This window comes from Pongo abelii, chromosome 20 (assembly GCF_028885655.2).
Source record: "Pongo abelii isolate AG06213 chromosome 20, NHGRI_mPonAbe1-v2.0_pri, whole genome shotgun sequence".
Taxonomy (NCBI): Eukaryota; Metazoa; Chordata; class Mammalia; order Primates; family Hominidae; genus Pongo; species Pongo abelii.
This window is the reverse complement of record NC_072005.2, coordinates 19,346,558-19,370,951: the sequence shown is the minus strand read 5'-3', so window position 1 is coordinate 19,370,951 and position 24,394 is coordinate 19,346,558. Positions and strand designations below refer to the sequence as shown.

At 51.1% G+C, this 24,394-nt stretch overlaps 1 protein-coding gene across 2 annotated transcripts; it reads left to right on the top strand.

The window, feature by feature from the left end:
- Nucleotides 1-1,050: 1,050 nt before the first annotated feature.
- Nucleotides 1,051-19,950, top strand: TMEM161A (transmembrane protein 161A). 2 transcript variants are annotated; one of them, XM_024238091.3, is made up of 12 exons: nt 1,051-1,121; nt 4,658-4,761; nt 6,348-6,428; nt 6,789-6,886; nt 7,035-7,191; nt 9,239-9,390; nt 17,804-17,864; nt 17,955-18,098; nt 18,202-18,315; nt 18,457-18,631; nt 18,762-18,858; nt 19,425-19,950. In XM_024238091.3, the coding sequence occupies exons 1-12, from the start codon at nt 1,119-1,121 to the stop codon at nt 19,676-19,678; spliced, it is 1,440 nt and encodes a 479-aa protein (XP_024093859.1). In that variant the 5' UTR covers nt 1,051-1,118; the 3' UTR covers nt 19,679-19,950. The 2 variants fall into 2 exon arrangements, with proteins under 2 accessions (XP_024093859.1, XP_054394729.1); XM_054538754.2 differs by lacking the exons at nt 7,035-7,191; nt 9,239-9,390 and having other exon boundaries at nt 1,062-1,121.
- Nucleotides 19,951-24,394: the final 4,444 nt, after the last annotated feature.

Below are 24,394 nucleotides of genomic sequence, written 5' to 3'. Positions count from 1 at the left end.
CGGGAGGCAGAAGTTGCAGTGAGCCGAGATCGCACCATTGCACTCCAGCCTGGGCAACAAGAGCAAAATTCCGTCTCAAGAAAAAAAAATTAATACATAAATACATAATAAAATGTAAAAATGAAAAGGTAATTACACGGGCCCCACACACAGGAACCCACCCCCATAAAGATGCTCAGACACTCGATCATACCCAATATATGTCTACACTCAGGCAGACACACTCATCCACAGAAAGACAAATGGCAAAACCCAGGCACGAACACCAGAAGCCCTTTCCTCCTAGCGGTGAAATAAAAAACATCAGATCCCTGAAGCTGACATTTGGTCCTTGACCCAGCCATGCCTGAAACTGAGACTATGGCTAGTATTTTCTGTCACATGAGCCAAAACTGTCCTTTTTTGCTTGAACCCATTTTAGTTGATATTTTGTGGAGCACAGCCAGAGTCCTAGCTGATAGAGATGAATAAGGCACTTGCCAGGTGAAAAAGATTGAGGCATTCTTTTTTGGTTTTGTTTTGTTTTTATTTTAAAATCGAGGCATTCTTGAAGGCATTGCAAGAGGTAGGATATTTACAAAGGCCTGGAGGTATGAGAGAGATGGTGGGTGCAAGTTGTACTATAGGGTGCACAATAGTGCTAGCAGCAGATTTAAGTCAGGCAGAAGGGTCTGAATTCAGTCTGAGTACTTAGCCTACTCAGTACTTAGGAGTACTAAGTACTTAGTCTACTAAGTGGGAGCCATTGAACGTTCTTGATGCGGGCGGGGGGAGTTCTACTCTCAGAAATGTTCCTTAGGTGGGAATAAATGCTTTCGCTGCAAACCTTTGAGATAAATGTAGGTAAGAGACGACTGAGCCTTAAGAGAGGTCGGCCACGCAGGCCTCCCAGACACAATCTTGACTTTGATCGATCAGAACCAGCGTATCTGAACTACAATTTCCGGCATGCAACGCCAGCGGCCTCCTCGTCCCTGGTGATTTGCCGGCTCAAAACACACTGATTGGTCGCACGGGATGCTCGTCAGACCAGAGTCGGGCTCTAATTGGTCGAGTTCCCCTCGGAGTGCCCGGAGCCCCAGGCCGGTGGGTCAGTGCACCGCGTTCTCGCACGCGTCATGGTGAGCGAGCGTCCTGCGAAATGGGGGGCTCTGCAGGGCCGAGGTCCAGCCGAAGGGGTCCAGGCAGACACTGAGGGAATGGATTGGGGTTTCTTCTTGGGGATTGGAGGCTCTGAGGGATTCTGGGGCACGCTGAAGTCCGTGTGTCCCTCTCTGGGAGCCCTGCTCTCGCTACAGGACCTCCGAGGGAGTCGGCGGGAGTCGTACCCAGGGGGACTAGAAGCCCCTAAGCGTTCTGGGGATTCTACCCTCGAGACTTTTTAGGGGTCTGGGATTCTGCGAGGGGTCGTGGTCCCACAGAGGGGACTGGGGACCCCAGCACATTTGGAACCTGATTAAGGCGGTGTGGGGTCCTGTTGGGGGTCCACTGTGGGGACGGGGGTCCTGCAGGAGCGTGGGGGCCGCGCCGACAGGATCCATCGGGGGTCTCTGCTATATCGGGGTGTGTGGAACGGGCAGGGGAGGCCGTGGGAGGTGGACTCAGGAGGTCTGGGTGGCCTCAGGGCGGGCAAGGTTCTCAGAGTGGGAGACAGGACAGTTGGAACCTTCAGGTCTCACGCGGCTCTGGGTCCAACCCATTGAGTGTGTTCTTAAAACTTAGCCCAGCCCCTGGGGGTCAGGCTAGTGCAGGGAGATGGGGGACTCCCACAACCCTGACGGGACCGGCCTGGGCAGAGACAGGGACGTGGAACTGGAGGGTCCCTGCCTGGGACCATCCCCGAGGAGGGGCGCTGGAGATGGCCCTGAAAGAAGGGCATTGATGGCCGGAATTATTGAAAGTGGGGCGTCGTCCCAGGCGGAGGTGCAGGACGCCGTAGGAGATGAGGGCACGGGCTCCCGGGAATGAGGAGGGAGGTTGCATTGATTTTATCAGGGTTATTGAGTTCGAGAATCGTAAATCCAGTGAAGGGAAAAGAAGGAGCTGATGGAAGACTCCAGAAAATCCTTGGAGATGTCTGCAGAGCCCTGGCCCTGAGACAGGAGGCCGGGTGGAGGGCAGGGCCATCAGAACATCCCTGGACAGACCTCTGGGAGCCTTAGGTGGAGAGATGCACCCCTCCACCACCTTTTCCCTTGGGGTGTTTTGGGGGGTGGTGGGGTCATTGATGAAGAGCCCAAAGGTCCAGGAAGACCTCTGAGACTCCAGTGGTTGGTTGCAGGGAGGGCTGAGGAGAGAGCTGAGCTGTGGAGAGGTGGTCTCTAGCTATGCCTGCAGGGTGCAGAACCAAGTTGGGGGCTGACTGTGAGACTGGGAAGGGCCTGAACCACCTGGAAGGGTATGGGATGATGGGTGAGTGCTGGGATCTCCCAGGAGAGCCTGGAGGAGGCTACTGGTTGAGCTCAGCAGAGAGGTCTGGGCTGGAGGTGTCACTGTGCTGAGGTTGTGATGGGCTAGCTGATTGGGTGGTTAAAACCCGGGCAGGTCACAGGAGAGAGGTAGGAGAGAGGTGGGAGAGAGAGGAGAAAGACTGCGGGATGGGAGGGCAGGGTCCTAGGGGAAGGGTGGGGCTTCAACAGCCCTGGCCCACTGGCTTGCAGGGGCCCATGGGCTGGCACTCATGGTCCTTAAGTGCCAGCCAGCCAGACAGCCAGTCTGCACTAGGGTCCCGGGGAGGGCGAGCAATGAGGATTTACAGATGAGAAAGATGGCGCCACCAACCTCATTACTAAAAAAGATTTCTGGTCTCAGTTTACAAGTGACAGGCACAGAGAAAATGTCCTATTGGTCTGTTATTTTATTTATTTTTATTTTATTATTATTATTTTGTTTTGAGACAGAGTCCCACTCTGTTGTCCAGGCTGGAGTGCAGTGGCACAATCTCGGCTCACTGCAACCTCTGCCTCCCAGGTTCAATCAATTCTGCTGCCTCAGCCTCCCAAGTAGCTGGGATTACAGGCGCCTGCCACCATGTCTGGCTAATTTTTGTATTTTTAGTAGAGACAAGGTTTCATCATGTTGGCCAGGCTCGTCTCAAACTCCTGACCTCAAGTGATCAGCCCGCCTCAGCCTCCCAACGTGCTGGGATTACAGGCATGAGCCACCGCACCTGGCCTCAGCAGTCATTTTGAATTACCGTGCTAGGCCCGGTACCCATCACATTAGGGTTTTTCCGACTAAATTTAGCTTATTTATGCCTGATTAAAGGATGATTTTAATAATTAATTTTACTATTAAACTTTATTTCATTTTGATTATAATACCAGAACACTAGTAGACAGCTCTCCTGAGCACATAATTTTACATAATTACGTAATTACTGGCAGCAAATGGGTATTTACTGCATTCAAGCAGGAAAACCCAGCTTCACCACAGACTGATTCTTCTAAAACGTTTAAAAATAAGTATATGAAAATGTGTTCTGAATTAAGAAGTGGGTGAGAAAATTCCTAATTAAAAAAAAAAGTCATAGCTGGGTGTGTTGGCGCATGACTGTAGTCCTCACTACTCGGTAGGTTGAGGTGGGAGGATCACTTGAGCCCAGGAGTTTGAGACCAGCCTGGGCAATATAGCAACACCCCATCTCTAAAAATAAAAATAAAAATAGGCCAGACACAGTGGCTCATGCCTGTAATCCCAACCGTTTGGGAGGCCAAGGCGGGAGGATTGCTTGAGCCTAGGAGTTCAAGACCAGCTTGGGCAACATGGAGAAACCCTGTTTCTACAAAATAGACAAGAATTAGTTGGGTATGGTGGCGGGTGCCTGTAATCCCAGCTACTAGGGAGGCTGATGTGGGAGAATCACTTGAGCCTGGGAGGTTGAGGCTGCAGTGAGCACCCCAGCATGCCACTGCACTCCAGCCTGGGTGGCAGAACAAGACCCTGTTCTCCCCACCAGTCCCCTGCCAAAAAAAAAAAAAAAAGGAAATAAAAATAAATAAGCTCACCCCACTCAGACATGTAGGTCTTCACACCAAAACAGGAGGTGGCCAGGAGCATAGACGCCCTTTCAAGGAGGTTAATTACAAAGGGAAGGAGAGGGAGGAGGGTGATGGAACCATCAGGGATCATTTAAGGTGGGAGACACTTAGGGGAAGGAGCTACCAGGTGAAGGAGGAAGCTAGAAGCTCAACCGAGACGCAGTGGCTCCCTAGGTGGGAGTGCGGAGTGCAGAAGGCGGTGGGAGCCGCTTTCACTGAGTGTGGCGGGCTCGTGGTTAGGGGCTGGAAGGTGGTGGTGAGGAATACAGGAGACTACACAGGAAGCACCCATTTCCAAATGAGAAAACTGAGACTCCGGGAAATTAATATTATATCTGAATCCATAGCGGAGGCGGGAGGCAAATCCTATGGTCTCCACTGCCCTACGCTCCAGCTAGGTGGTGAGGGTGGGTGCTGATCTCTGACGTGGGAGGGCAGGGCCAGGCTACGTGAGTCCAGGCTCACCCCAGGACTCTCCCCTAAGAAGCCGCTAGAGCCTAAGAGGCTCGCCCTTCCCCCATCCGGCCTGACTTCTCTATAAATAGCCTGGGTTCCTGGGGAGGGAGGGAGCTTGTGACCCTCCGGCAGGTGCTGCCAGTCATGGCCCCTCCCCCCAGGCGGTCCTCGGAGTACAGCTGGTGGTGACCCTGCTCACTGCCACCCTCATGCACAGGCTGGCGCCACACTGCTCCTTCGCACGCTGGCTGCTCTGCAACGGCAGGTGAGCCCCGCCCCGGCGGTGAGAGGGGCCCCGCGGCGTCACGCCCCCTTCTGGCTCCCCACGCCCCGCCTCACAAATTGCACAGCCTTGATTTTGGTTGGTGGGTGGTGGGGGGAAGAACGTTGTTGAGGTGTAATTGAAGTACAACAAACTGCATATATTTGTTTTTTCTTTTTCTTTTTAGAGACAGGGTCTCACTCTGTTACCCAGTCTGGAGTGCAGTGGCCTGATCATAGCTCACTGCAACCTCAACCTCCTGGGCTCAAGTGACCCTTCTGCCTCAACCTCCTGAGTAGCTGGGACTACAGGTGTGCGCCACCATGCCCAGACAATTTTTTAATTTTTAATAGAGATGGGGTCTTGCTAAGTTGCCCAGGCTGGTCTCAAACTCCTGGGCTCAAGCGATCCTACCACTTTGGCCTCCCAAAGTGCTGGGATTACAGGCGTGAGCTCCCATGCCTGACACAAACTGTATATATTTGAAGTACACAGTTGGACTTGTTTTGACAGATGTACACATGGGTGGAACCATCACCACACTCCCCACGTCCCTCACTCTTCCTACCTCCCTGTAACCCAGCCTTCCTTCCACCCCTGCACCTGCTAGAGCTCGCCCGCTCTGGTTTTTGTCCCTGCGTGGGTCTCTGATGCTTTCTGAGAATCTGGTGGCAACTGAATTCTCTCCTGAGAAAAATGTATGTGACAAAAACAAAGGCAAAAAAACACGTCAGAGATGATAGCTCAGGCCCATAATCCCAACACTGGGGGAAGCCAAGGTGGGAGGGTCACTTGACCCAGGAGTTTGAGACCAGCCTGGGCAACATGGCAAGACCCTGTCTCTACAAAATATTTTAAAAATTAGCCAGGTATGGTGGCTCACGCCTGTGATCCCAGCTAATCAGGAGTCTCAGGCAGGAGGATCGTTTGAGCCCAGAAGGTGGAATCTGCAGTGAGCTGAGATGGTGCCACTGTACCCCAGCCTGGGCAACAGACCAAGGCCTTCTCTCAAAAACAAAAAACAAAGGCTGGGCGAGGTGGCTCACGCCTGTAATCCCAGCCCTTTGGGAGGCCGAGGCGGGTGGATCACTTGAGGTCAGGAGTTTGAGACCAGCCTGGCCAACATAGTGAAACCCTGTCTCTAGTAAAAATACAAAAATTAGCTGGGCATGGTGGCGCATGCCTGTTAGTCCCAGCTCCTTGGGAGGCTGAGGCAGGAGAATCACTTGAACCTGGGAGGTGGAGGTTGCAGTGAGCCAAGATCATGCCACTGCACTCCAGTCTGGGCGACAGAGCGAGACTCTGTCTCAAAAAGAAAAGGAAAAAGAAAAGAAAAGTTGCACACAGTGGCTTCTCCAGGAGAGTTAGCCAGCAGATTCAGGGGTATCCAAGCCCCCCGAGCCCACTCAGCCTAGATCTATTGGCCTCACGATTTCCCCAGAATTTCCCCCGTGCTGTACCCTCACCTACCTCCCAGTGTGCCCCTGGCCTAGGCTACCCTCTAACTAGAATCCCTGGATTTGAGGTTCACTGCCTCAACCTCCCAACCCCATGCCTGAGCTTCCCTGACTGCCCATCCTTGCTCTCAGTTTGTTCCGATACAAGCACCCGTCTGAGGAGGAGCTTCGGGCCCTGGCGGGGAAGCCGAGGCCCAGAGGCAGGAAAGAGCGGTGAGTGAGCTGGGCCCCAGCCCCAGCCTTGGGAGGGTGGCTCCTCCCCAGGAACGGCCTCACCCCTGCTCAGGGGGCTCCAGGCTCAGGGACACAGGACCAGCCCACCCATACTTCCAGGCGCTGATCTGGCAGACCCTAGTCCAAGGAGATGGTCACTGTCAAGTTAGCATCTGTTTCCTGGCAGTTTGCTCTAGCCAGTCCTGTGGGTGGTGGGGGGGGTCCCCACATCCCAGTGTGCAGAGGAGCCGAGGCTGTGGGAAGAGATGGTCTCCAGGCCAGCTGCTCTGAGCTCTGAGGGTGGCTGGCCCCAGTGGAATGTGTGCTCACCGTCCCCCTTGCTTGTCACCATCCTCCCAGGTGGGCCAATGGCCTTAATGAGGAGAAGCCACTGTCTGTGCCCCGAGATACCCCATTCCAGCTGGAGACCTGCCCCCTCACGACCGTGGATGCCCTGGGTAATAGCCCAGTCCCATCCCTAAACTCTACTCCCTCAGCCCTGAATGTCCCCACACCCTCATGGGGGTGGGGAGGATTTGAAGGAAGAATGTTCTATTGGGAGGGGAGCGAGCTGGGCCCCAGGGCTAAGCAGAGTGCCCCCTGCAGTCCTGCGCTTCTTCCTGGAGTACCAGTGGTTTGTGGACTTTGCTGTGTACTCGGGCGGCGTGTACCTCTTCACGGAGGCCTACTACTACATGCTGGGCCCAGCCAAAGAGACTAACATCGCCGTGTTCTGGTGCCTGCTCACAGTGGCCTTCTCCATGTATCCTTCCTCTCTGCTCCCTGCCAGTGGGGCGGGTGGGAGCAGGACCTGAGCTTCCCTGGCTCCTCTAAACTGGTGTGGCAGTTTTCACCTGCTGTGCCACAAACTTCCCCAAGCTTAGTGGCATGAAGCAGACATTTTATGTGCTCTGGCTCTGTGGGTGGACAGACTGGGCTGGGCTCAGCAGGTTGGTTCATCTCCACTCCACATGGTCATGCCCTTTGGTGGCAGTAGAAATGCCAGGAGGCAGGAGGGAATGCCTTGCCCGAAGTCACCCACCCCATCCCTGTTCTTTCTACCACATTCTCCTTGTTTAAGGAAATCACCAGGCCAGTCCACAATCAGGGCCAAGAAAGATATGGTCCCTTGGCAAAATTCTAAAAAATATATACTCCAGGCACGGTGGCTCATGCTTGTAATCCCAGCACTTTGGGAGGCTGAGGCAGGCGGATCACCTGAGGTCTGGAGTTCGAGACCAGCCTGGCCAACATGGTGAAACCCTGTCTCTACTAAAAATACAAAAATTAGCTAGGCACAGTGGCTCATGCCTGTAATCCCAGCACTTTGGGAGGCCGAGGCAGGTGGATCACCTGAGGTCAGGAGTTCAAGACCAGCCTGACCAACATTGAGAAACCTCTTCTCTACTAAAAATACAAAAATTAGCCGGGGGTGGTGGCACATACCTGTAATCCCAGCTACTCAGGAGCCTGAGGCAGGAGAATTGCTTGAACCCGGGAGGTGGAGGTTGCAGTGAGCCAAGATCACGCTATTGCACTCCAGCCTGGGTGACAAGAGCGAAACTCTGTCCCCCCAAAAAATTGTGTGTGTGAGACACACACACACACACGTATGTATGTATGTACATGTATATATATTTGTTGTTGTTATTGACACAGGATCTTGCTTTGTTGCCTAGGCTGGTCCTGACTGGCTTCAAGTGATTCTCCTGTCTTGCCCTCCCAAAGAGAGCAAACACATGACTTTGGCGACCCAAGTCTGAGGAAGCACAGAAAGAATGCTACTCTTGTGACTTTTGGAGAGGGAAACCTGTCTCAAAATCCACTGGTTCCCCAGATTCCCATGCTTTTTGTTTTGTTTTGTTTTGTTTTTGAGATGGAGTTTTGCTCTTGTTGCCCAGGCTGGAGTGTAGTGGCATGATTTAGGCTCACTACAACCTCTGTCTCCCGGGTTCAAGTGATTATCCTGCCTCAGCCTCCCAAGTAGCTGGGATTACAGGCATGCGCCACCACGCCTGACTAATTTTTGTATTTTTAGTAGAGACTGGGTTTCACCATGTTGGTAAGGGCTGGTCTCAAACTCCTGACCTCAGGTGATCTACCTGCCTCAGCCTCCCAAAGTGCTGGGATTACAGGTGTGAGCCACCACGCCTGGCCTGTTTTTGTTGTTATTGTTGTTTGAGACAAGATATCCCTCTGTCGTGCAGGCTGGAGTGCAGTGGTGCAATCAGGGCTCACTGCAGCTTCAAACTCCTGGGCTCAAGCGATCCTCCCACCTCAGGCTCCCCAGTAGCTGGGACCACAGGGGCTACCACCATACCCAGCTAATTTTTAATTATTTTTTGTAGAGATGGGGGTCTCACTATGTTACCCAGGCTGGTCTTGAACTCCTGGGCTCAAGTGATCCTCCTGCCTTGGCCTCCCAAAGTGCTGGGAATACAGGCATGAGCCACTGTGTCTGGCCCCCATGCTGCATTTTGAGGGCAGATTGGAGATGAAGCCCTTCTATATCTGATTGCTTTTCCAAGGGATGTGAAATAAGTGAGGTGGGTGAAAGAGGTAGGGTCACCCAGGGTGGGAGGCTGTACAGACATGGTGGCCTGATGAGGCCATCTCCACTCAACAGGAACTCCCAGCCCACATCCTGATCTGAGATCCAGCACCCCAAAACTGAACTCCTCTAGGTCATCCCCAAGGCCTATTTGTGCAGCAGTGCTTGTTCCCTGGAGTTGTGGGGTCCCAGACGGGGTGTGGTGAAATGGGCACAGTGGGGCAGTGGCACCTGAGGCCTCCTTAGCTCCAGCCTCCAGCAAGATGTTCCTGACAGTGACACGGCTGTACTTCAGCGCTGAGGAGGGGGGCGAGCGCTCTGTCTGCCTCACCTTTGCCTTCCTCTTCCTGCTGCTGGCCATGCTGGTGCAGGTGGTGCGGGAGGAGACCCTCGAGCTGGGCCTGGAGCCTGGTAAGTGCAGCCCCCAACGTGGGGCCACCGCAGATTACATGAGGGGTCACTCCCTCATGTAATCTGACCAAGATGGTTTAACTGGCTCGGTGTCCAGCACGAGTAGGCAAAGGAGTGGGCTCCTGGAGTGAAGGCAGTCCCCATTAGTGACCATCTCAGCTCCTGAACCTCGTTGGGCTTTGGGGAAGACAGGACATTCCCTTTCTCACTGTCTCTGATGGACACTCATGGCTATAGCTCTTTTTTTTTTTTTTCTTTTTTTTTGAGATGGAGTTTCACTTTTGTCACCCAGGCAGGAGTTCGGTGGCACAATCTCGGCTCACTGCAACCTCTACCTCCTGCATTCAAGTGATTCTCCTGCCTCAGCCTCCCAAGCTGGGATTATGGGTGTGCACCACCACGCCTGGCTAATTTTTGTATTTTTAGTAAAGATGGGGTTTCACCATGTTGGCCAGGGGTTTCACCATGTTGGCCAGGCTCAAACTCCTGACCTCAGGTGATCCACCCACCTCAGCCTCCCCAAGTGCTGAGATTACAGGTATGAGCCACTGTGTGTGGCCTTTTTTTTCATTTAAAAAAAAAATTATTTATTTATTTATTTTTATTGAGACGGGGTCTCACTATGTTGCCCAGGCTGGTCTTACACTCCTGAGCTCAAGCAATCTGCCCGCTTCAGCCTCCCAAATTGTTGGTATTACAGGTGTGAACCACCGTGCCTGGCCTCTTAATTGATCCTTTTAACATATAATTTGGACCTCATCACTTCTCTGCCTGGCACCACACTCCCTGGGTCTTAGGAGAAAGACCATAGTCCTCACCATAGCCCACATGACCCTGCTGACTGCTTGAGTTTTACCTTCTCCAATTCTCCCTGCCTTTCAGTTTTTAAAATTATATGTTTGATATATACAAAGAAGATGTGTATGTCAATTATAAAGCAAAATAATAATATGAGTACCTGCAAACCTACCCCTCGAATAATAAGTAGGTGGGGTAGTGACCGCACCAATCTCCCAAGGGGGCGGCAGTAAGGTTTAAATGAATCCAGATCCGTGGATAGGGCTTGATTTTTGCCAACCTAGCCCTCGTCACCTGGAATGATGCCCTCTGTGGCCTTAACATGCATTTCTCTGATTATTACCAGGGAAGTTGAGCACCTTTTCCTGTTTATTCATGATTCATGTCTCTTCTGTGAAATTTCTGTGAAATACCTGTTCACATTGTTGCCCATCTTTGTATCTTTTTTCTCTTTGAATTTTTTTTCATTGTGGTAAAATAGACAAAACATAAAATTCACCATCTTAACCATTTTTAAATGTGCGGCTCAGTGGCATTAAGTATATTTAGATGGCCGAGCATGGTGGCTCATGCCTGTAATCCCAGCACTTTGGGAGGCTCAGGCGAGCAGATCACCTGAGGTCAGGAGTTCGAGACCAGCCTGATCAACATGGAGAAACCCTGTCTCTACTAAAAATACAAAATTAGTCGGGCATGGTGACACATGCCTGTAATCCCAGCTACTTGGAAGGCTGAGGCAGGAGAATTGCTTGAACCCGGGAAGCGGAGGTTGTGGTGAGCCAAGATGGAGCCATTGTGCTCCAGTCTGGGCAACAAGAGTGAAACTTTGTCTCAAAAAAACAACAACAACAAAAAAAAACAACGTAGGCCAGGCGTGGTGGCTCACATGTGTAATCCCAGCACTTTGGGAGGCCGAGGCAGTCGGATCACAAGGTCAGGAGATGGAGACCATCCTGGCTAACATGGTGAAACCCCGTCTCTACTAAAAATACAAAAAATTAGCCAGGCGTGGTGGCAGGCGCCTGTAGTTCCAGCTACTTGGGAGGCTGAGGCAGGAGAATGGAGTGAACCTGGTAGGCGGAGCTTGCAGTGAGCCGAGATCACGCCACTGCACTCCAGCCTGGGCGACAGAGCAAGAGTCCATCTCAAAAAAAAAAAAAAAAAAAAAAAAAAGTCTATTTAGATGTTGTGCAACCATCACCACCGTCCGTCTCCACAACTCTTTGCTCTTGCACAACTCTTTGCTCTTGCAAAACTGAAACTCCAGCCCATTAAACATTAACTCCCTGTTCCTCCTTCTGCAGCCCCTGACACCCACCATTTTACGTCCTGTCTCTGGGAATGTGACCACTCTGGGTTCCTCATATAAGTGGCATCATACAGTATTTGTCCTTTTGTGACGTGCTCATTTCAGTTAGCACAATGTCCTCAAGGCATATCCATGTTGTAGCAGGTGTTAGAATTTTTTTTTCTTTTTTTGAGACAGGATCTCATTCTGTCGCCTAGGCTGGAGTGCAGTGGTGCAATCACAACTCACCACAGCCTTGACCTCCAGGGCCCAAGTGATCCTCCCACCTCAGCCTTCCAAGTAGCTGGGACCACAGGTACATGCCACCACGCCTGGCTAATTTTTAATTTTTTTTTTTTTTTTTTCTGTAGAGATGGGGTCTTGCTATGCTTCTCAGGCTGGTCTCAAACTCCCGGCCTCGAGCAGTCCTCTCACCTCAGCCTCCCAAAGTGCTGGGATGATAGGCATGAGCCACTAGGCCCAGCCAGAATTCCATTTTTAAGACTGAATCCTGCCTGGCGCGGTGGCTCACACCTGTAATCCTAGCACTTTGGGAGGCCGAGGCGGGCGGATCACGAGGTCAGGAGATTGAGACCATCCTGGCTAACATGGTGAAACTCCGTCTCTACTAAAAAAAATACAAAAAATTAGCCGGGTACGGTGGCGGGCGCCTGTAGTCCCAGCTGCTCAGGAGGCTGAGGGAGGAGAATGGTGTGAATCCGGGAGGCGGAGCTTGCAGTGAGCTTAGATAGGCGCCACTGCACTCCCGCCTGGGTGAAAGAGCAAGACTCCATCTCAAAAAAAAAAAAAAAAAAAAGACTGAACACTATTTCATTGTCTGGGTGGAACACATTTTGTTTATTCATCCACAGATGAATGCTTGGGTTGTTCCCAACTTTTGGCTTTTTGACTAACACTGCTGTGAACCTGAGTGTACAGGTATCTCTTTGAGACCCCATTTTCAATTTTGGAGAGTATATATCCAGAAGTGGAACTGCTGGATTATATGATAATTCTACTTTTAATTTTTTGAGGAACTGCCATACTGTTTTATACAGCAGCTGAACCATTTTATTTTATTTTTGAGACAGAGTCTCATTCTGTTGCCCAGGCTAGAGTGCAGTGGTGGTGTGATCTCCACTCACTGCAACCTTTGCCTCCCGGATTCAAGTGATTCTCATGCCTCAGGCTCCCGAGTAGCTGGGACTACAGGCTCCCACCACCACACCCAGCTAATTTATTTTTTTATTTTTATTTTTTTTGAGACAGTCTCCCTCTGTCACCCAGGCGTGTGCGCCACCACGCCTGGCTAATTTTTGCATTTTTTAGAGATAGGGTTTCGCCATGTTGGCCTGGCTGGTCTTTAACTCCTGACCTCAGGTGATCCTGCCCATCTTGGCCTCCCAAAGTGCTGGGATTACAGGTGTGAGCCACCATGTCTGGCCACACCCAGATAATTTTTGTGTTTTTAATAGAGATGGATTTTGCCATGTTGCCCAGACTAGTCTTGAACTCTTGAACTCAAGCAATCGCCAGCCTCGGCCTTCCAAAGTGCTGGGATTACAGGCGTGCACCACTGTGCCCGGCCCATTTTATATTTTATATTCCCAGCAACAGTGCACAAGTGTTCCAGATTTATCCACTTCATTGCCAATACTTCTTTTCTTTTCATTTGACCACTATTTGCATTATTTTCCGTCTGCATACATGCATCACACTTTCTTTGCTGAGCCGTCAAATGTAGTTGTAAGTGTCACCTCTAGTGTCTTGATGAATGGAAGTTGATTATTTTAGTTGATATTTGTCTTGAAAAATATCCTTCCCTAAAATCAGAAAGTCATTCTATATTGTCTTTTTTTTTTTTTTTTTTTTTTTTTTTTTGAGACAGAGTCTCGCTCTGTCCCCCTGCTGGAGTGCAGTGGGTGATCTCGGCTCACTGCAAGCTCCGCCTCCCGGGTTCACACCATTCTCCTGCCTCAGCCTCCCCAGTAGCTGGGACTACAGGCGCCCGCCACCACACCCGGCTAATTTTTTGTATTTTTAGTAGAGACGGGGTTTCACCGTGTTAGCCAGGATGGTCTCAATCTGCTGACCTCGTGATCTGCCCGTCTCGGCCTCCCAAAGTGCTGGGATTACAGGCGTGAGCCACCGCCCCCGGCCAGTCATTCCATATTTTCTTCTAAAATATTTCAGCCAGGCGTGGTGGCTTGCGCCTGTAATCCCAGCACTTTGGGAGGCTGAGGCGGGTGGATTGCCTGAGGTCTGGAGTTCAAGACCAGCCTGGTCAACATGGTGAAACCCCATCTCTAGTAAAAAATACAAAAAGTAGGCTGGGCGCGGTGGCTCACACCTGTAATCCCAGCACTTTGGGAGGCCGAGGCGGGCAGATCACGAGGTCAGAAGATCGAGACCATACTGGCTAACAGAGTGAAACCCCATCTCTACTAAAATTACAAAAAATTAGCCAGGCATGGTGGCAGGCGCCTGTAGTCCCAGCTACTTGGGAGGCTGAGGCAGGAGAATGGTGTGAACCCGGGAGGCGGAGCTTGCAGTGAGCCAAGATCGTGCCACTGCACTCCAACCTGGGCAACAGAGCGAGACTCTGTCTAAAAAAAAGAAAAAAAAAAAGTCTGAGCGAGGTGGCACGTGCCTGTAATCCCAGCTACTCAGGAGGCTGAGGCAGGAGAATCGCTTGAAACCCGGAGGCAGAGGTTGCAGTGAGCTGAAATCATGCCACTGCACTCTAGCCTGGGCGACAAGAGCAAGACTCCATCTTAAAAATCAATAAATAAATATTTCAACTTTTACATTTCATATAAGCTCCTAAACTCCTCACTGTTGCTGATGGACAGTGACATTAATTTTTGTGTTATCATATAGGGGTCAAATTTGAGTGTCTACATGGACTAACCTTGCTAAAGAATTATATTTTTATTGAATTGCAGATTCTTTTTGGTTTTCTTTTGTTCTGTCTGATCCTTCCCCTTTGGTGTGGCTAGGACCTCTGGATTTTAGAACAGTACTGTCGTACCTCCTTTTCTTGTTTCCAATTTCTCAGTTAGCTACTTGGTTCATAAATTTTCAATCTTTTCTAATTTTATAGCATATATAGCATTTAGTGCTATATATATTTTACCAGGTCTCACTTTTGTTCACCTAAGTTTTGTTTTTATTTTTGTTTTTGTTTTGAGATGGAGTTTTGCTCTTGTCACCCAGGCTGGAGTGCAATTGTGCAATCTCAGCTCACTACAACCTCTGCCTCCTGGGTTCAAGCAATTCTTCTGCCTCAGCCTCCTGAGTAGCTGGGATTACAGGTGCACGCCACCACGCCTGGCTAATTTTTGTATTTTTAGTAGAGACGGGGTTTTACCATGTTGGCCAGGCTGGTCTCAAACTCCTAACCTCAGGTGATCCACCCACCTCAGCCTCTCAAAGTGCTGGGATTACAGGTGTGAGCCATCACACCTGGCAGTTCACCCAAGTTTTGACTGATATTTTTTATTATTCTGTTTGGGGTGTTTTAACATTTCCTTTCTGATTTCTGTAGAGATGGGGTCTTGCTATGCTTTGACCTATGGATTATTAAATATTTTTAAATTTTTCAAACATAGACCTTTAAAAAATACATATTTATTTCTATCTCAATTGCACAGATGGTCTATTTGAAATAATTTCTTTAAAATTTGGTAAGATTTGCCCAATGGCCTGGAATGTGATCAGATTTTGTGACTATTCCATGTTTTCTTGAAGGACATATTCTGTTGTTGTTGTTGTTTTGCCTTTTTTCACATGTTCTAATTGAAGGACATATTCCCTGGCTCTACGAGTTTAATAAATTCAAATCTCCATCTTGCCTAACCTTTTGTCTGTGACTTATCGGTCAGCAGAAGTTAATCTCCCTCTGGGACAATAGAGCTCTCAGTTTCCCTATCAATTCTGTCAGTGTTTTCTTTATATATTTTGCAGCCTATTCACAATTCACAGATTAGTTCTATTCACAGATTTAGAACCGCTACATTTTCCTGGTGAATCAGCCATTTTATTATGATGTATGGAACCCTTCTATCTTCTAATACTATTTTTTTTTTTTGAGACAGAGTTTTGCTCTTGTTGGCCAGGCTGGAGTGCAGTGGCACGATCTCGGCTCACTGCAACCTCCGCCTCCTGGGTTCAAGCGATTCTCCTGCCTCAGCCTCCCAAGTAGCTGGTATTACCCACCGCCACGCCCAGCTATTTTTGGATTTTTAGTAGAGCCAGGGTTCCACCATGTTGCCCAGGCTCGTCTCGAACTCCTGACTTTGTGATCCACCCGTCTTGGCCTCCCAAAGTGCTGGGATTACAGGTGTGAGCCACCGCGCCCAGCCTATTCTAATACTACTTCTTAGTCTAGTTTGGCTGGTAGTAGTATAGCCTTTCTAGCTTGCTTTCTTTTGATTAGTATTTGCTGTATCTTTTTAACATCCCTTTACTTTCAGTCTTCCAGTGACTTTATGTTAAGGTATGTCATCCTTTAAAAAACATGTAGCTGGATATTTTCAATGTAGTCTGACAGTCTTTGTCATTTAACTTTAAAGTTTAGTCTACTTACATTTATTGTGATTACTGACATATTTGACTTTGTTTCTACCATCTTACTTTTTTGCTTTCTATTTGTTCCTTTTCTGTTGTTGCGGTTGACATTGGCTGTCAGCCTAATTGTTGTTCCTTTGTAGGTGATCTGTCTTAACTCCCTGGCTGCTTTGTGATTTTTTTTTGTTTTTGGTGTTCTGCAGTTTCACTCCATTGTGTCTAGGTATGGATTTCTTTTTATTTACATGGTTTGATATACTTTGTGTGTGTCTTTCATTCTGCAAACTTCTCAACCATTCTCTTCCAGTAATTCCTTTTATTCTTCATTCCTTCTCTTCCCTCCCTCTGGGGCTCTGATTTGATTTGCATTGGGCTTTCTGTTCTGTCTTCCTTATCTCTTAGCCTCTCTTCATATTTCTCACCTACTTGTTTTTCTGAGTTGGAATCTGAGTGATTTCTTCAGATCTGTCTTCCAGTTCATCAGTTCCTCCTTTGGCTGTTCCTAATGTGCTGTTTAACAACCTATTATTTCAATACTTACATTTTTCCTTTGGAAGAGTTTAATTTGGTTCCTTTGCAACTCTACCCAGTCATCTGAAGGAATTCTCATGTCACTTGTTCTGTGATTACAGCTTTCATTTCCTTAGTCATTTGACACATAATTGACAGCACCAATTTCTGAAGTCTTTGAGGCCTAAACTTGACTGTTGTTTTTCTGTTAACTCTCCTTTATGGTGATTTGTTTCCTTATGCATTTGGTGATTTTGCCTGTGAGCTCATATGAATTTGCTCCTTTTTTTTTTTTTTTTTTGACAAGGTCTTGCTCTGTGCTGGAGTGCAGTGGCATGATCTCAGCTCACTGCAACTTCCACATCTTGGGCTCAACCCATCCTTCCCACCTCAGCCTTCACAGTAGCTGGGACTACAGGCGTGCACCACCACCCCTGGTTTTATATTTTTTTGTAGAGATGGGGGTTTTGCCATGTTGCCCAGGGTGGTCTCAAACTTGTGAGCTCAAACGATCCACCCGCCTTGGCCTCCCAAAGTGCTGAGACTTACAGGTGCAAGCCACTGCACCCAGCCCTGCTCTTAATTTTTGAAAAATCTTGGGTCCTGAATTGAGGATTCCTTCCTCCAGGAGGACTTTGGTTTTCTCCTGAAGGAGTCCTTCATCCCCCTCTAGATTCCTTCTATAACCTAGGGAGCTCAGGCTCAACAGATACCCCTGAATGTTCCCAGCCCAATCAGGAGTGTCTGCCTGGTGCATTCTGTTTCTTTTTCTTTGAGACTGAGTTTCACTCTTGTCCCCAAGGCTGGAGTGCAATGGTGCGGTCTCGGCTCACCACAACCTCCACTCCCCATGTTCAAGCGATTCTCCTGCCTCAGCTTCTCAAGTAGCTGGGATTACAGGCACCCGCCACCACACCTGGCTAATTTTTGTATTTTTAGCAGAGACGGGGTTTCACTGCGTTGGCCAGGCTGGTCTGAAACTCCTGATCTCAGGTGATCCGCCTGCCTCAGCCTCCCAAAGTGCTGGAATTACAGGCGTGAGCCACCACTCCCACCTTGTTTCTCGTGAAGAGTGCTGTGTAACTAGAGCACAAAATTGTCCTTGTGCCTGGCTCAGGGCCTGGCAGACCCTTGTTCATTCCTACTTGGGGAGCAAACGGATGCCTGAGGGATGGGGGGTTAGGGAACAGTGTGGCCTTAGAGACCTTAGGAATTCACTCTACTCGGTCCTCTTCTTATCGTCCCCAGGTCTGGCCAGCATGACCCAGAACTTAGAGCCACTTCTGAAGAAGCAGGGCTGGGACTGGGCGTGAGTCCTGGGAATGGGGGAGGGGGGCAAGGGCAGGCTGGGACCCTCCCAGGGTCCCCCAGGCAGGCTTGTGACCTGGTGTTCTCCTAGGCTCCCTGCGGCCAAGCTGGCTATCCGCGTGGGGCTGGCGGTGGTGGGCTCTGTGCTGGGTGCCTTCCTCACCTTCCCAGGCCTGCGGCTGGCGCAAACCCACCGGGACGCACTGACCATGTCGGAGGACCGGCCGATGCTGCAGTTAAGTGGGTCGCTTGGTGGGTGGGGGGATTAGGGAGCTTAAGGGAGAGACTGGAGGAGAGGGGGTACCCAGGCCTCACTCTCTCCTGCCCTCACCCCCCAGGTTCCTCCTGCACACCAGCTTCCTGTCTCCCCTGTTCATCCTGTGGCTCTGGACAAAGCCCATTGCGCGGGACTTCCTGCACCAGCCGCCGTTTGGGGAGACGCGTTTCTCCCTGTGCGTATTGGGTGGGGCTAGGAGGTAGCTGGGGCTCCCCTGGGTGCCCCAGCCTCTGAGATTCAGGGAGGAGCCTGGGGAAGATCCTGGGGGGTCGGGGGCGACCTTCTTAGTCCCTCGCCCCCGGCCCTCTCCGCACAGGCTGTCCGATTCTGCCTTCGACTCTGGGCGCCTCTGGTTGCTGGTGGTGCTGTGCCTGCTGCGGCTGGCGGTGACCCGGCCCCACCTGCAGGCCTACCTGTGCCTGGCCAAGGCCCGCGTGGAGCAGCTGCGAAGGGAGGCTGGCCGCATCGAAGCCCGTGAAATCCAGCAGAGGGTATGGACGCCCCGATGACCTAGGCCAGAGGGAACTTGGGCTCAGGGTGGGGTTCCTGGTCCTTTGGGCGTGGAGTCGTCTCAAACCCAGAAGGCCTCCTGCTGCAGCCACCCCTGCTACCTGCCCACAGGTGGTCCGAGTCTACTGCTATGTGACTGTGGTGAGCTTGCAGTACCTGACGCCGCTCATCCTCACCCTCAACTGCACACTTCTGCTCAAGACGCTGGGTAAGATGCTGCGGTGTAGGGGTGGAGGAGGGGCGGAGCTGGAAGATAAAACAGAGTGGAGGTGGAGTCTGGCGGGGGCCGGGGGGGCGGGGCCTAGGCAGGGGGTGGAAACTGGTAAGGCAGGGTCTGAGCAGGAAGCGGAGCCTAGAGTGGGGCTTGCCTTGGACAGGAGGTGGAGCCTAGGGATGGGTGCACTCTGAGCAGGAGGCGGGGCCTGGGTAGGGGGCGGGGACTGTGGTGAGGCAGAGTCTGAGCAGGAGGTGGAGTTTGGGATGGCGTTTGCCTTAGGAGGTGGAGCCTGGGGAGGGGTTGCGTCTTGGCAGGAGGTGGGGCCTGGGGAGGGGGCAGGGCATGTAGTGAGGCAGGATCTGAGCAGGAGGTGGGGCCTGGGGTAGGGTTTGCCCTGGACGGGGGCAGCGCCTGAGGGGGTGGAGACTGGGCAGGAGATGGAGTCTGAGACAGGGGTGGGAGTGTCTGGAGGAATGGGCCCGGCCCCCCATGCTAGCCTTGTCCCTCGCCCCTTCCCCATTTCTCCACTCATACCTCGCTTCATCCTCTTCTCCTAGGAGGCTATTCCTGGGGCCTGGGCCCAGCTCCTCTACTATCCCCTGACCCATCCTCAGCCCGTGCTGCCCCCATCGGCTCCAGTGAGGACGAAGTCCAGCAGACTGCAGCGCGGATCGCCGGGGCCGTGGGTGGCCTGCTTCCGCCCCTCCTCCTCCGTGGCGTCCTGGCCTACCTCATCTGGTGGACGGCTGCCTGCCAGCTGCTCTCCAGCCTTTTCGGCCTCTACTTCCACCAGCACTTGGCAGGCTCCTAGCTGCCTGCAGACCCTCCTGGGGCCCTGAGGCAGCGCCCCCGTGTCCCCAGATGCAAGGTGGGGCCGGACTCCCCGGCGTTCCCTTCACCGCAGTGCCTGAGCCGCGGCCCCCATTGGACGCCGAGTTTCTGCCTCAGAACTGTCTCTCCTGGGCCCAGCAGCATGAGGGTCCCGAGGCCATTGTCTCCGAAGCGTGTGTGCCAGGTTTGAGTGGCGAGGGTGACGCTGGCTGCTCTTCTGAATAAATAAAGGAGCACGCCGATTTTTACAAACAGGGTCTGTGTGGTTTGGGACTCGGGCGTGTGCAGGGTGGTAGCTGCCTTGCACGTCCCTGTGGCACCTGCCCGGGTGCAGGGTGGGGGCTGCGCGGGAGGGAGAGAGGAGCAGGACTGAGAGGGGAGCAAAGGTCTGGGAGGAGAAAGGAAAGCGAGGAGGAGGCCAGGCACGGCGGCTCACGTCGGTAATCCCAAATCTCAGCACTTTGGGAGGCCAAGGCGGGCAGATCACTTGAGGCCAGCAGTTTCAGACCAGCCTGGTCAACGCATGGTGAAACCCAGTCTTTACTAAAATAACAAAAATTAGGCATGGTGGCGCATGCCTATAGTTCCAGCTACTGAGAAGGATGAGCCGGAAGAGTCGCTTGAACCTGAGAGGTGGAGGCTGCAGTGAGCCGAGATCGCGTCACACTCCAGCCTGGTTGACAGAGTGAAACTCTGTCTCAAAAAAAAAAAAAAGGAGGAAAAAGAGAAGAAATGCAAGTGTCCTAGGAAAAGTCCAAAAGCGGATGGAAGAGACCAGAAATCGGGGGAAGGTGGAGTCCCAGCTGAGAGGGCAGGTGGCCTGGGATGGACGGGCAGGTGAGAAATACACCATGAAGGAGTGCCAGGAGGTTAGACGGGCAGGGAAATCTCAGAGGAAAACCAGTTTGAGGAAGTGGGAGGGCGGGGAGCCCACAGTGATGCCAGCGTCTGCCACAGGTATGCAGGTGACTTTGTATAGAGGTCACACACAGGGAGGGGCATATTGAGGCCTTGGTGACCCAGGGAAGGGATGTGGGGCCATCGTGGACTCTGAAATTGTCTTGTAGCTGTGACGCCAGGGTGTGTGCCCATGTGTGTTATAATGTATGGTGCAGGCTGGGCACCGTGGCTCACACCTGTAACCCAACACTTTGGGAGGCCGAGGCGGGCCAGTCACCTGAGGTGAGGAGTTCAAGACCAGCCTGGCCGACATGGTGAAACCCTGTCTCTACTAAAATACAAAAAAAATTAGCCAGGCGTGGTGGCGCACACTTGTAATCCCAGCCTCTCGGGAGACTGAGACGGGAGAATCGCTTGAACCCGGGAGGTGGAGGTTGCAGTGAGCCGAGATCATGCCATTGCACTCCAGTTTGGGTGACAGAGTGAGACTCTGTCTCAAAACAAAAACAAAACAATGTAAGGTGCATATGTAACCTTTTTGTATAAGTAAGATGTATACACACAGTTCCCTGACTTAGAACGGTTTAAGATTTTTCTTTTTTAAAAATTTCGTCAGGGTGGGTATGGTAGCTCATATCTGTAATCCCAGCACTTTGGGAGGCCGAGACAGTGGATCACGATGTCAAGAGTTTGAGACCAACCTGGCCAACGTGGTGAAACCCCATCCCTACTAAAAATACAAAAATTAACCAGGTGCAGTGGCAGGGGCCTGTAATCCCAGCTACTCAGGAGGCTGAGGCAGGAGAATCGCTTGAACCCCAGAGGCAGAGGTTGCAGTGAGCCGAGATCGCACCATTGCACTCCAGCCTGGGTGACAGAGTGAGACTCCGTCTCAAAATAAATAAATAAATGAATAAAAATAGGAAAGATAGAGGAGGGTGGTTGAGGTCTTTGTGTGTGGCTCAGAGGGAAGATAAATATTTTAATTTTTGTGTGTGCGTATTTTTTTTAATTTTTTTATTATTATTATTTTTTGAGACAGAGTCTCGCTCTGTTGCCCAGGCTGGAGTGCAGTGGCACAATCTCAGCCCACTGCAAGCTCCGCCTCCCGGGTTCACGCCATTCTTCTGCCTCAGCCTCCCAAGTAGCTGGGACTACAGGCGCCCGCCACCAGGCCCAGCTAATTTTTTGTATTTTTAGTAGAGACGGGGTTTCATCATGTTAGCCAGGATGGTCTCGATCTCCTGACCTCGTGATCCACCCTCCTTGGCCTCCCAAAGTGCTGGGATTACAGGCGTGAGCCACTGCGCCTGACAGTGTGTGTATTTTTAATAGAGATGGGTTTCACCATGTTGACCAGGCTGGTCTCGATCTCCTGGCTTCAAGTGATTCACCTGCCTCGGCCTCCCAAAGTGCTGGGATTACAGGCGTGAGCCACTGCACCCAGCCAAACATTTAAATTTTTGTTGATGTATCCATTGTAACCACCACATCCGTGCCTCTCACAGGAGGGGATGGTTCTGCTCCAAAGGAACACATGTTGATGTCTGGAGACATTTTCTAGTTGTCACCACAAGGGGTAGAGGTGTTGCTCTTGGTGTCTGAAGAGTGGAGGCCAGAGATGCTGCTTAACACCGTGTGGTGCCCAGGATGGCCTCACCCCAGAGGATTATCAGCGCCAAATGTCAGTAGTGCTGATGTTGTGAAGCCTTATGGGTGAAGAAATGGAATGTACCATTTCCAGACAAGCTGAAACAAAAAGGGGAAATAAAACTCATAGAAAAAACAAAATACAACATTCAACTTTTAAAATATTAAAATAATTTTTTAAATTATTTGTAGAGGGCCAGGTGCAGTGGCTCACGCCTGTAATCCCAGCAGTTTGAGAAGTCGAGGTGGGCAGATCTCTTGAGCCCAGGAGTTCAGCATCAGCCTGGGCAACATAGCGAAACCCCGTCTCTATAAAATATAAAAAATTAGCCAGGCATAGTGGCCCACGCCTGTAGTCGCAGCTACTCGGGAGGCTGAGGTGGGAGAATCACTTGACCCTGGGAGGTTGAGGCTGTAGTGAGCTGTGATTGTGCCACTGTACCCTAGCCTGGGTGACACAGTGAGAACCCTGTCCCACCAAAAAAAATTATTTGTAGAGACAAACTCCAGATCTCAAGTGATCCTCCTGCCTCAGCTTTCCAAAGAACTGGGATTACAGGTGTGAGCCACCATGCCTGGCCATAAATTAACTGGTTTTTTGTTGTTGTTGTTGTTGTTGTTGTTGTTTTGCGACAAGGTCTGGTTCTATCACCCATGCTGGGATGCAGTGGTGCCATCTCGACTCAGTGCAACCTCCACCTCCCAGACTCAAGCCTTCCTCTCACCTCAGCCTACTGAGTAGTGGGGATTACAGGCACGTGCCACCATGCCTGGTATTTTTTGTAGAGACAAGGTATCACTGTGCTGCACAGGCTGGTCTTGAACTCGTGAGCTCAAGTGATCCAACTGCCTCGGCCTCCCAAAGTGCTGGGATAACAGGTGTGAACCACTGCACCCAGCCTGCAAATGAGCTATTCTTGAAAGAGCTCTAAGCTAGACTGGAGGAAAAAAAACAGTCAACTAGGCCAGGCGCGGTGGCTCACACCTGTAATCCCAGCACTTTGGGAGGCTGAGGTGGGTGGATCACCTGAGGTCAAGAGTTCGAGACCAGCCTGACCAAAATGGAGAAATCCGTCTCTACTAAAAATACAAAATTAGCCAGGAATAGTGGTTCATGCCCTGTGATCCCACCTACTTGAGAGGCTGAGGCAGGAGAATTACTTGAACCCAGGAGGCGGAGATTGCAGTGAGCCGAGACTGCACCATTGCACTCCAGCCTGGGCAACAAGAGCGAAACTCCGTCTCAAAAACAAAACAAAACAAAACAAACAAAAAACAACTAACCAGCCAACCAACAAGGTAAGATACCTTTTTTTTTTTTTTGAGACGGAGTCTTTTTGTTTCGTTTTGTTTGTTTGTTTGTTTTTTGAGAGAGAGTCTTGCTCTGTCGCCCAGGCTGGAGTGCAGTGGCGCGATCTCGGCTCACTGCAAGCTCCGCCTCCCAGGTTCACCCCATTCTCCTGCCTCAGCCTCCCGAGTAGCTGTGACTACAGGCGCACGCCACCACGCCCGGCTAATTTTTTGTATTTTTAGTAGAGACGGGGTTTCACTGTGGTCTTGATCTCCTGACTTCGTGCTCTGCCCGCCTCGGCCTCCCAAAGTGCTGGGATTACAAGCGTGAGCCACCGCGCCCGGCCTGAGACACAGTCTTGCTCTGTCACCCAGGCTGGAGTGCAGTGATGCGATCTCGGCTCACTGCAACCTCCGCCTCCCGGGTTCAAGAGATTCTCCTGTCTCACCCTGTCGAGTAGCTGGGATTACAGGCACCCAGCACTATTCTCGGCTAATTTTTGTATTTTTAGTACAAACGGGGTTTCACCATATTGGCCAGGCTGGTCTCGAACTCTTGACCTCAAGTGATCTGCCTGCCTTGGCCTCCCAAAGTGCTGAGATTAAAGGCATGAGCCACCGCACCTGGCTGAGATACCATTTTTTACTTGTCAGATTATGGAAGATCAAATATGGGTGACAGTATGTGGTGTAAATCTATATGATCTATTTGCAGGAATACCTGGCATTCCTATTCCTTTTTGGATAGGTTCCCCCCAAAGATGACCCCAAAAGGACTCAGAGCTAGTGGTTTACCTGGGAGGTGTCCCCAGGCAGCCCCCATGGCGGGTGAGAGCTGAGACAAGGAGGGAAGATG